The 13,282-nt window shown below is 40.3% G+C and overlaps 1 protein-coding gene across 8 annotated transcripts in view; it reads right to left on the bottom strand.

Moving 5' to 3' along the window:
* Positions 1-9,316: 9,316 nt before the first annotated feature.
* PKIB (cAMP-dependent protein kinase inhibitor beta) overlaps positions 9,317-13,282 on the bottom strand; it is a 55,002-nt gene continuing 51,036 nt past the window's right edge. For all 8 annotated transcript variants that reach the window (XM_083830665.1, XM_083830663.1, XM_083830661.1 and 5 more), the window contains one exon: positions 9,317-10,225. In XM_083830665.1, the coding sequence (XP_083686791.1) occupies positions 10,140-10,225 (86 nt within the window). In that variant the 3' untranslated portion in view covers positions 9,317-10,139. The remainder of the gene's footprint in view (positions 10,226-13,282) is intronic.

Raw genomic sequence — 13,282 nt, 5'->3', positions numbered from 1 at the left:
AATCTAATGTCAAACAGGGCAGTAGAATGTCCTTAACGAAAATTATCTCATGCATCCTCTAGCTGATTTGCTGACCCCAACAATGAAAATAAACAGTAGTGCTTTTCGGTGAGTCAGAAAATTACTAAGTTTAGTGATGTGCAGCTCCTTAGATATCCCAGTTTAAACAAAAGAGATGAAGATGAAGAAAATGCCTAAATATGCAGCTACACAAGTGGTCATAGTATGGTCCTAGGTATAAAGAAGCTGTAAGAATCCAGTTTTGTGCTATGTAAGCACCACTGGAAGGGCTTTGCTGGAACAGCAGACCATATGATAGGCAAGGCTCAAGGTAATTCAGATGGGAGCAGGGAAGACATGTTTATACCACATGCCTTCTAAGAGCAAGGCGTACCTTAGGCGAAGCTTAAGGTATGTGTTAGCAGGCTTCCTATTAGTGTGAAAGTTCAATTAAAATAACGCCAGGACAGGCTAGCATCAGAGCAGAAGTTATGTTAAGATCTGTTCCTGGTGTGTCTGGCTAATTGGTGAACACAGAGTGGTCTATGATTGTGGATTTCATTTTGATAGACTCTCCCTGAGGATACAAATTGATGCAACGTGAGATTAGGAAAGACCTGGAAAGTAAATACCTGCCAATACCTCATTATGAACTCTTAAGACATTTATTCACATTAATTTAAGCTGATAGAACAGCTGGTATACAATGGTTTAAAGAGCGAGGGAAATACTACTAAATATCTCCAGGGTCTTCACTGCTTCTTAAGGGTATTTTGGGGGTTGTTGTCTCATATCTTATATTACTATATCTGCCATTCAGAGGACTCTGAAGACTGAGGCTCTCCTTAAAAAAAATTAGATGGTGCTAAAACTAGTCATCTTCCTGGCTCCCAGTTCTATCTATTGAAGATTAAGTTACTTTGTCTTAGTACCATTAGGCCTTTGGTTATTTTAATATTTGCCTTTGCTTTCTTTTGTGTTTAAGCATAGAAAAGCTATTTAAAAAAACTTCAAAAGGTTTACAGAAATGTTAGGTGTCACTCACAACAGCTGCCTAGTTATTGCAAAATCAATACTAAAAAACAGCTTTCCAGACTTACAACTTCAGCATGGCTAAATGCGAGGTCATACACAAGAGGAAGAAAGAAAAGCAATCTTATAAATAAGTAACTATTTCAGGGGCAATAATGACTCTGAAAGAAACTCAGAAGGCATATGAGTAAGATGAACACAGTGAAAATAATGTGTATAATCAGAAGAATAGCACAAACGTTTAAGCAGATTAGATGACTTGCCTTTGACTAGATGCAACTTATTCTGGAAGACTTGTGTAGATTTGGTGTTCAGAGGAGATCAGTGAGAGTACTAGTGGAGCAGAAACACACTGCATTAAGTTTCAAGGATTCTGTATTTTAGCAAAGATAGGGAATGATTTTTATCATCATCAATCCAAACTTTACAACATTAAAGATACAGGTAATCTCTGAGTATCATACTCTCTTTCTACAGCCCTAGTATATGCCATGGAGGCTGTCTAACACTTACGAAGTGAGACTATTTGGCAATCAGTATAACCAGCCTCAAGACTTTGATATTGCACGAATCCCTCTCTTTTCCATCCAGCTATGGACTGGTAGGGCTGAGTCACACCCTGCCAAAGCCAGAAGTCATCCCTCAGATAAGTCAGAGCCACATCCCTCTGACACTGTTTCCTCTGAATCAGAATCTCTTCTCTGGCACAAGCTACTTCTTTTGTAGTCCTAAACTGGCTGAGGAATCCAGAGAGCGTTAATGCACTCCTAAGAAATTTGTGAATTCCACAGTCTTGATAAATAATTTTATAAATATATATTTTTAAAATAATAATAGGTTATAAATTTATGGGCCTGTTGTTAATGGAAAAAAAATGCCTGACACAAATCAGGCAGGAGTGCTTCTGAAATGTTGGCTCATGCTGGGTGACCTAGATAGAATTACAGACCTCCCTTGTCAATTCATTCACAGAGTGCAGCCATATCCCTGCTTTACGCATAGGTTTGTGAGCAAGTGTTGCATCATGTTTCAGTTTTCATGAGTCTAAATATGTAAACTTCCTGGAAAACAAAATTCTAAAGCAAGTTTGAGCATTGCAGGGTTAAGATAGCTCATTACTAGCTTTAAATAGGGACTAATAACAAGAGAAACTTGGATAAAACTTGTCATCCCTGATGTTGGGAGACAATCCCAGAGAAACAGAAATAAGAGTGAATCTGCACTCCAGTATGCAAAGATATGAAAACTCCAATCGCTGGAAGTTGAGTCTAGAGAAAATTTATTAAAAATAAAGTGCGTTTTAGCTGTGAAGAGGCTTAACCACCAGATCAATTTACAAACTGCCTTATTAGATATTTCATCCCTGCAAGTTATAAATTACGTTAACAGCCACTGCTATTAGACGTGATACAGGAAGCAATTCAGAGAAGTTCCATATCCTGGATTATGCAAGAAATCACATGAGGAAGTCACAATGGAAGACTTAAAAACACATCAGTAACTTGCTGAGCGTGGGTTTCTGCTTCGCCAAATCCAGACTCTGTTATAGGAGAAAATGCAGATACGCATCAAAAGGAAAACAGGCATGTAGTCCCTGCCTGCATAATCATGGGACTTACTACCTGGACTGTCCTGTAACAAATGCCAGTGGGAACATACGGATACATCCACTATTCCTTCAACATGTATATATCCATGTATATGTATTTCAAAAGATCTCCCCCTCCGTGTGGCTGATACATAACCCAGAGCTTCTACGTATGGCAAGCTCCTTAACTAATCTTGTAATAGTTAAACAAGGCTTCTAATAGCGTCTTCCTCCAGACCTTTGAAACTGCCTTGAGCAAGTGGTGGGAGCTGCAGACAGCGCTGACAACATCCAGAGTCCAGAAGCCGCAGAGGGTACAGGAGCATGCCAAGACAGACTCAGCTGCTCTGCTCAAAGAAGGGCCATGGAAAAGAAAGTGGACCAGCTTTCATTCCTTTAACCCATTCCCACTGTCCTTAGTCTCCCCGGCTTTAAATATTCTCCTTCTTGCGTATCAGCATTTTATCCCTCATAAATTTAGCTAGAAATTTCCACTCACAAAAGCCCACACTGAAAACAAACAACAACAAAAAGTTACAAAGTCAAAGAGTTCAAAGGCTGTCTGAAAGAAAATGCCTGAGACACACTTATTTCAGCACTTTTTTATATTGCAACACCACCTCTATTTACATGGTCACATGCTATTTTTTTCCCTAGAGCAGCTTTCCCTCTCTCAGTGCCCAAGACAAAAGCTATTCAGGGTCTGGCTCAAGGGTCTTAGGGGTGTGTCTGATATGTAAGCTCTCTGGCCAATACTTGCTGGGAGGAATAGCAATGAGTTGTCCTTCTACATCTCATTTTACTGTATATGAAGGCAACTGAAGAGACTGCTTTCTCATATGGGGTGTTTAAAGCACTAACAGTTGATGTTGGGCATAAGGAGGCATAAGTAGGTCTATGAGTGAAGAACGGAGCGAGCACCGAAGGAAGGCGGTGAGGTGGCTGATGGGGGCGTCGAATGGCGTTAGATAAGACATTCAGACAGGGGAAAGGAATGGGCTGGGCTGGCTGAGCGATCGAGCAGGCGATGGGTACGTCAGGTTTCGGTGTGAGGCCGGGGAAGCTCTCCCGTGTCGGCCTGCACACCGCGCCGGGGCCGCAAACAGCCGCGGTCTGCCCAGCGCGGGCGGGCGGGCGGCGGCGCCCTCTGCCGGCCCCACCGGGGAGTGCGGTCCCGTATCCCCGCCGGAGCCGAGCTGCTTGGCGCTGCCACAGCTCTCCCTCTTTTTCATGTCATGGTTTTTAGCGAAGGAAGCCCAAACTCTGATGTTTCTGAGGCGCGGAGAGGCGGGGTGGGGGCGCGTATGAGGACCGCCAGGGCCCGGCCGTTGGCCTGCCACGGACTCGGGCGCCATCTTGTGCCCGCCGGCCGCCTCCACTGGTGGGTAGTTTAAGAATGTGACCGAAGTGCTCAAGGTTTCTGGCAAGCATATAGATAGGAAGGTTAAACCATTCTCTCAGGGATTTGTTTCTCAGTACGCTGTATGATAGGCATTGGACTTGCAGTCACTATACGGCGGATTCTCTTAAAGTAGTAATAAAGCTCTAGTAGGGATTGTCTAAATCATTAAATGAGGTCCCTTTACATTACAGGCTTTATATCATCAGCCAAATATATATTTTTTCCATAAAGCATTAAAGCCAAGGACCTGGCACAGGAAGAGTGCCAGTGAAGCTAATAGCATTGTCTGCTGCCTTCAATCCCACTTTGTAAAAGTGAACTCCCCCATCCTCTTGGGGTATGAACTGCTCCTCACCCACCTAAGCAGCGACATGAAGTGAAATGATAAAATAAAATAACAGATTCAGCATTTATTGGTAATCTTTATCCAGCATAGATCAGCTTTAAATGGGGAAGGTGAAACAGAGTTCAAAACCACTCATATATGGTGGTGTTGGCACCCTAACCCAAAGCACAGAACAGGGTTGTAAACCTGGGTAGGCTGCAAGCCAGAGTTAGACATTTGTTTTACTATAGTGTTTACAAGTTGAACATGCTTTTGGCTAGCTCAGCCCTTGGACCCTAAATTCCTTGCTTTTGCACATGCGGTGTGAGTGAGTTTCCATGGGAGATCTGGGTCCTCAGGTCAGAGGTGACAGACACTGTACAAGGGAGTAGGTTAGAAGGGAAAACAGGAAGAAGTGCTGCACATCTGCTAGTGACAGTGCTTATGTAGCTGGAGGGTTTAGCCAGGATTATTTTCCCAATCTAATCATTATTAGAGCAATATTCTCAGAGGTGCAAGATCTCTGCTGCTTGTGATCACCAAACTTTTTGCATATATAGAGACATCGAGGTACTGACTCTAATGACATGTTTGGACCCCTAGCAAAAAGCTTAGTAAGTGTCTCAGATCAGCTGGACACAGTCAGTCTCTAGCCAGCCCAGTTGTTGCCTGCTTTGCACTTCACTCTCAAGTAGCTGTCTCCCAGCTGGTGCTGAGGTCGCTTAAACAACTGACTCCCTCTATTCGAACAAACTACCTGGCAGACTGAGGATCCCACTAGGTGGCAGGACAGTTAAGTCCTTGTTACTTCTAGCCAAACCACTTTGGAGCTCACCACCATTGTTCCCTAGGGGGCTCAGCACAGCCCAGTGGGGATCCTGGAGACCCTCCATGCTCCACAGCAGGTCTGGGGCTTATGCTCCTTGGGCACAGCAAATAAGGCCTGTGACAAACCGGTGAAGAGATCCGTGCAGAAATAAATCTCTGAGTTTTTCATTCTTCCTCACGGGTTTTATCTCACACAGAGCTCGAGCAGGGAGGAGAGAGGAATACAAAGCAGGCCTAAACAGTTTTCTAGATCTTGAAATATTCCTCTCTGCATGTATGATATGTAGAGATATTTGGTATACACATGGTAAAGTGTGGTTTAAACCTCTTCTAGCCACTACTGTGTTGTCATTTTTAATTAATGCAAGTGCAGTTATAATTCTTTGTATGATCACCACTGTATTTATTAATGTGTCATAACTGTGTAGCCTCTCACTATTTGGGAGTGATAAAGAAGGTATAATTCCACATCTCTGCTTGTCAAACAGTGGGTCATCATGGTGCAACTATGAATATGCTGGGATAAAAACTGAAAATAAACCATCGGCTAATATTGTGATATGTGATTCTTACATGGAAGTAGCTGAGCATTATTTAAATAAATTCTCTCTACAAAAACTGCAGACCCCGAACAGTGAAACAGGTGGTATATGGCAGCTGACCTATCATTTATAAGCATCTGTTTATTAATAGCATCCATGAAGTGAGCATAGGAATACTGATTACTTTTAACATACACTTCAAGATTTACTTTCCTGTATGGTACACATGAAGAAACTTCTGTGCACACAACCCTTTTTGTCTTCTAGGCCCCATTTGGAAGCATATTATGTATGTAAAAGACATATAAGTCATTACTGCTCCGTTATGACCTGGAGTGAAAGCTGCACAACAGAGAACTGGTCACATCAGATCAAAGATCCATATAAGCAAATATCATATCTTGGACAGTACAAACATATTTGATGTTTCCACTGAGCAGTTTCCTTGTCTCAATCCTTTGTTCGTGGACTTTCTAAAATGGGAGAAATTTTTTGTATGATTTGTAACTCATGACTTAAAACTAAAATTAGATACAATTCACACTGCAATTAGTGTAAAACGATCTTTGTCTTCAATGACAACTGAATCCAGCCTCTGCATTGCTGTACTATCAATGATTTGCAAAATCCTTTTAAAATATGCCACCCTGCAAACTGTTTTGCCACTCATTTCATCCGACATTTGTTTTTAAGCTCAGCTGATGCAATGTTATACCAGAATAATGGCATATGCCATAGGTGAAGGTAGCTGTGTGAGGAATTATAGCAAATAAGCTTCACCTAAAAAAAAAAAAAAAGAATGAAAAAAAGAAAGTTTAATTACTCCTCTTAATCTTTCTAAATTAGAACATTCTAATAATCAGTCCTCTACCTTAAAACCTATTTACTCCTTCATTGCCTTCCAGAAAATAAATTGAGCTTTCCTGATTAATAAAAACAAAAGACATGCCTCAGCATGTTCACCCACCTCTTACATGGAGCTTCTGATGAAGGGCTGATCCAAAGAAAATTACTGTCTTAATGATATCTGGAAAAGACTGAATCCAATTTTATACATGTTCAATGTACCTAAATTGTTTTATGCATGCAGAATGAAGTTACAGGGGTTTATTTTTATTTCCTTGCTTTTTTTTTCCTATTCTTTTAAGTATGCAGCGTGGCTGAGAATGAATAATTACTTCATTAAGTTCCAAAAGTTGGAGACAACAGTTACCTTTCTGCTTGGTCCTAATACATGTCTTGGCTCTCTAAAAGTCCAGGACAGTGTTATATGCTGATGAAAAAGATGCTATTGCCTGTGCTGCACTCGTTGCAAATGGAAATTGGGATTAATGCATTATAATACCAGGTTAGCCCTAATAGAAGTTTGATGGTGTAATTTATCAAGCTAATTAAGTATGTACCTAATTTTAGTCACTGAGTGGTTCTATTGACTTCAGTGAGACTAGTCTGCATTTCGAGTTAAGCACGTTTTAAAATATTCTGCTGATTCAGGGCCATAAATCTGTTACTCTATGGATTAAGAGAAAACTATCATTAATTATTCATTAGCTGAGCTAATGGGAGGGTGGTATATCCTGGATATTGGTTAAAGCTGGATAAACTGGCTCAGTGGGAAGTATTCAGAAGCACTTAATTGGCTCTTTCCAGGCTCAGCCAAAGTTCGTCAGGATTTATGACCTATCTTCAAGATACTAACAAAAAAAAAGGAACCACAATTTTAGGGGTGCTTCAGACCATAACCCTGTCTAAACACCTAAACCCCAGGCCTGGAGGCCCCTAAAGAGCTCGGAAAGGGCTTCACTGCCTCCTGCCTGGCTGTGTCAAGAGTAATACAGAACTAATAAATTCTTTGATACCAAAGTTTTTCAGCACGACATTTCTCACACCAACCAGTGTTTGTAGTTCTAGGTATACAGGCCAGAAATATGCAGCTGCCTCAAACTGGAAAGGCTTATTTGACAAGATCCAGGGTATAGTTAGCCCTGGTTAGCTACTCATCTTCTATATCTGAATTGACTACAGAAGAGCTCTCTCATGCAGCCTAGACTAACAATTCTTTAGACACAAACCATACGTGCATTTAGCAAAAAAAAAAAAAAATAGTATTTCTGCATCTGCAACTTGGTTAATCTGCAACTAGATAAAGAACAGGCAAATGAGGACTGACCGTAGCAGTCATTTGCAAACCCCACATATTATAGATCAAACACATTAATCCTGATTTTAATTGAGTTGCATTTTAAATCTTCCTGTTTGTCTTTATTTCTTGTGCAGTGTTTCTTTTAACCTTCTTTCCATACCCTTTCTCTCTATGACAGGTTCATACAGCTCAAGACCAAAGTAAGCACCAATTTTCCAGGGTGTTTAGCACCCTGCTTAAGGTTCTAAGCTCAACATCTGTGAGCAATTAACTCCATGTGTGTATGTCTGTGATTTTTATACATAGTTTAACACGTGAATAATTTGCTAAATTCACCTGGTTCCCATGACTGGTATTTTAATAGAAAAAAAAAAAAAAAGTTTCTTAGGCTAGCAAAATATTTGTTTAAGTACCTACTCCTGTAACCCAAATTTCAGCGTCTGTTTAACGTAAGAGAAGATTCTAAATATATACAGTGCTGCAACTGTGATGGAAGAGGAAAATTCAATATAGGCCATGACCCAGAAGAGCGTTTTAGCATATGCTCCACTTAAAGCATATAAGGAATTCTGTTTCAGTAATGCTCAACCACTTGATTTCCATGGGATCGTTTTAACTTCTTGAAACAACGCTTTTATGTGCCCGGATGCTATAAAGGAGGGTGGTGTATGAGAATGGGACTGCAACCCAAACAAGCTTGTGTACCACAGACACAGTTGACTCTGAGTCCCTCTCTGCTGTGGTTTCTAACTCTGGTCCTCCATGTCAGCTACTTCAGACTTTCTTAAGCCACCTGTTTTGCTCCAGCAGAGTAGGTTATTGACCTTTCCAACCTTGTAAGTAATTCTGAGATACTGCACTGCACTTGTTGAAGGAATGCAGATAAGAGGAGGGTATTCGGTATTGCCTCAGTTAGATGAAATCCACCCTTTACTGAATGGTCCCAAAAGACAGCCCATGAACAAATGCAAATGCATAGTATGGGTGGTAGCTGTGTGGGAAAACCTCCCTGCCAGCTCTCTGCCAGCTGTAAAATACACAGATATTTTGTAGATGGAATACCTGTCAGATGTCTGATGTACCTATTGGGGATGCTTCTTCCCTCTGGCTACAGTCCAGCAGAGACTGTATGGGCAAATAAAAGCATTTGATTGTCAGTGCTGGTTAGGTTTCACAAAGCACATAAAATGGCAGCTGCTTTAGACTGCACTAACGGCGCACGTCTGTGCATGACTCTTGGGTCTCCTACAATAAAGGGGTGCATGTGGGTGTTTCCAGGAGCACGACTTCCATAGCACAACAGTGCCTTTCAGCGGGGAACACCCATTGTAAATATCAAAAACGTTGGAACATCTTCATCAGCAGTAAAGAAAAAAAGCAAAACTGAGATGAAATAATTTTATATTATGGGGTTTGAGTCTTGTCAAATAAAAGAAACATCAAGGATTCAACAGAAGACGGAAAACATAATAGCTATTTAATTTCCATTGTAAGATCAAACAGTTTTAATCACTTACAAACATGGCTATTTTATTTCAGATACACATGAATAGCTACAATATTAAGCCTGAAAACAGAAATGACAGAAGTAGCAAGACTGCTGGGAGTAGGATATGTGAAATGATCTGCCATAATCAAATAGAGTTTAAAGAGAGTTTAAAAACAGACACTGGTGGTTTAAGTGGTATACAAAATTCTTTGAAGTCAGGAGGAAGAGAGAAAAATAAATATTTTTTTGTTTCCTTTTTTTTTTTTCCTAATTTTCACATTCATCTACATATCCCTAATGAGAACAAAAATCTCTGGAGATGAACTGCAAATTAGGTCAGTAATCTAATACATACTTATTATCATCTTAAGGTGGGGAGAATAAATACACCTTTGTGTTAGAGAGAAAGAAGCTATTCTGGAAAATTAAGAAATAGGTCTTTTATTTTAAAGCGATCATTACTTGGTACATCTGCTATTTATATTCATTGAAACTGTCAAAGAAGATTAGTTAGGATGAATACAATAACCATTACAGAACTCAGAACAACAGATACATTCTTTAGTTCTCTTCCCGTCGGGATGTGTAGAACATTGTTTCTGATGGACTACAGTAGAAAAAAAAAAAAAGTAGTTCCATCTTAATGCCACCTAGATACAAGGATGTTGCAAAAGTCTTGAAGTCTTGTCTGTGCTGCTGCAGTAGCTACCACACTTCAGAACAGGTAACAACACAGGGAAACTCTGGAAAGTCTGTTGATGGGTTTCGCAAATCCAGCAGTCCTTAAGTGTTAGGAATCGCTGCTCTTTCCCTCTGCCTCTTGACTTTCCAGCAAGGCTTTGGATGATGGCATTTCTCCACCTTCTGCTCCTTCATCTACAAAAACACAGAATCAAACATTTATACCACGCACACTCTCAGAGCTTTTTAATTGCTGCTAAATATTTGGGTTTCCTGATCACCTCTATTTAGATTGGCTCTTTATTACCACACTCATGGGTGCTTTGGAAAGGGAGATTAACTGAAAAGATAAAGAACTTGCAAAGGCATCATCCAAAAGCAATTTCCTATTGGTGCTGATTTCCCTGTTCCTTGCACCTGCTGATCGATGTGCACTTGGTTGTAAGAATCAGACTGGAGAAAACTTTTCTTTATTATTATTTTTTTTTTCTGGGTTATTTCCAAAGTCAGGTTAGAATATTGCATTCCTCTCAGAATTGCCTGGTTTCAGGTAGATAACATTACAGTTTATGAACATGCCAGTTATCTGGCTGACCTTTTTTACCAAGAAATACCTAGGAAAATTCATCCTGTTTTCACAAGATGATGGGATGTGTGTGTGTATATATATTAATATATTTTTTTTCCCTTGTATTCTGACTTGGAAGTTCATTCTTCCATACACTAGAGTGGAATGATTACACAAGTAGCACAAGTAAAAGCACCCTAGCATAAGTGATTTATGGTCATGGTCATCATTAGAACAACAGAATTCAGCTCTGTCTCTTTTGAGGCTCGATTTCTGTCACTGAGAAATGAGAACTCCTCTTGCCTTGATTTCCTTGCAAAGCGTAACTATTTTCACACTATCTTCAAGTCCCACATGGCATTAACAATGGTAACAAAACAGTTTGTATACACAAATCTAAGACAGACCGTAGCTTTTGGAGGTAAGGAGGGGTCTGCTCAGCAAATCTGGTTGTACCATCTTCCAAGTTCTATCCACTTTAACAATCATAATCTAAGGGGTACATTTTCAGCTATTTGCCCTGAAGACTTGCCATAAAATATCACAAACAGACAAAAGAATTATATATCTTGGTCTCTACATACCACAGCAATTTATCAGCTAAAGCTCTTGGCAGAAACTGCTTGATGTTCTCAGCCTGCTCAGTGATTTGGAAGCTTTGGAGATTTACAGTGGTAAATTAAGAAATGAGTTATTTGCCATCCTTCACTATTACATAGCACAGCACTGCTGTGGAAGGGGAGATAGAGCTCTATCCTCTATTGGCTGCTCCTATGTGGGGTTGGATGTCCAATACCAGTGCAGTCTTGCAAACAGGGTAGAGGAAAACACACTTTGCTCAAGGAAATCTAATCTCGTACTTGGCAGCATTTAAGTGTGCAACAAGTGCTAAGCTGCTGAGTGCATCAAGTCAGTCATACATAGTCACCTAGAAAAAAAATCAGCAAACAAGTTATTGGCAGAATTTTCCCCTAAAGCAGATTACAGGTGGCCAGTGTAGCCTCTTTGCTCTCAAACTTCTTGCAGACTCCTCTTTAACCTTTGGATCACCAATGACACCAATCAATTGTTTAACGTGGTTCCACTACAGCCTCCTACCAGACCACCTTTGGGAAGTATCAGCCCTCTGAAACTAACGCATCACCAGAGGTAGTTAGGCTACAGATAGCCTTCATTTCAGAATTAGGCTCTGACAGAAGTAGCTGGTGCCAAAATCTCTCCCATCCATGTCAACGAGAACATGAATTTGGTGCAACCTTCAGGGTGCACGGGAATTTGTGTCACACAGACAGGATCCTTGTGTATTCATAAAGAACACATGCATCTTTTCTCAACCAGACAAATGGTATTAGCACATTCTATTCCTGACCTTTCTCTCTGACAGCAAGTAACAGCATTTTAGAAGGAAAGGAAATGTATGATCCAATGAGCATTAGCTAAATTTGAAGCAAGATGGAGAGAGTCCTCCTCACCATTTCCCACAATCTTCACTGAATCTTTCACAGCAGAAAAAAATAGGGCATGCTTTATATAGCCACATGTTCCATCTTCACTTTTCTCATTTATCCAGCCTTTTTGCTCTGAGCTGGAAGTGGCTTTCATTTTGTTAATAGCTTATTGTTAAAGCCAGAGACAGGCAAAAGAGTTGCTTGTTAGAGCCCAAAATGTTTCCCAAGCAAACAATTTCCCAGTCACAGCATTTGAACTTACAGATTTTCTGTCCATTTTGACGAGTTCCCCTCATTTTGCTTGCTAGCTGATTGGAAGTTTAACTGACAAGAAAATGAGGCTGTAATTCCCATTCGATACTTGTAGAATTCCCAATTCCCAACCCCAAAAAGCACCCAAGCAGGGCCCACTCGTCACAGTGTGCCTAACTATGTCCTGTATTCACTTTCTATTATCATTACTGCAGAGTGCTGATAACAGCCGCTGCTCCTTCCGGGCATGCTCTGGTACAGCTATATGCCGACGACAAAAGCAAAGGATAATTCCGTGCTCTAAATTGTTCTCCAAATCCTGGCAGTGCTGGTCCTTGCATTTGTGAGAAAGCATTGGTACATTTTGCTAATACTAATGTAGCTGTGTCATTTCTTTTTCTTTATACATTGGATGAACACCAGAAGAGGATTATTCTGTCTGGAGTGCTTATTATATGTTGTGCTGTAACATTTCTTTTAACAAGACATTCACTCTTTCATGTTTATTTTTATTCAGGGAAAAAAAAAAAAAAAGGATCAGAGAGAAATTTTCCATATTTTAAAAAGTATATAATTTCCAACTACTAAGCTTTCTAGAGACCAAAATGAAACAAACATGAGGCACTTATCTTCCGCTGCTGTATGTTTTGAGCTTTGTTTAACATGGTTTTGTGCATGTCCCTCAAGGTTCACTGCTCTAAACAATACAAAGGTTAGTTATACGTAATGTAGCAATGAATATTTCAGTGGGTTGGACTGGCCAGTTCAAGAGCTTTACTTCCACAGTTCCTGACACTAATAACAGCAGTAATTCCCATCTGCATCCCGTTTGATAAGGGAAACAGTTCTCTCTTGCTGGAACCTACTCTGTTCACCATGTGCAACCTGTGCCAGGTGGAAGAGCTTTTTGAAATTAAAAAAACAAACAAACAAACAAACATCATATTTGAAAATTAAAGCATTAAACATTAAGTGCCTGTTTAT

This window comes from Anser anser, assembly GCF_964211835.1.
Source record: "Anser anser genome assembly, chromosome: 3".
Lineage (NCBI taxonomy): Eukaryota > Metazoa > Chordata > Aves > Anseriformes > Anatidae > Anser > Anser anser.
This window is presented reverse-complemented; position numbering and strand designations above follow the sequence as displayed.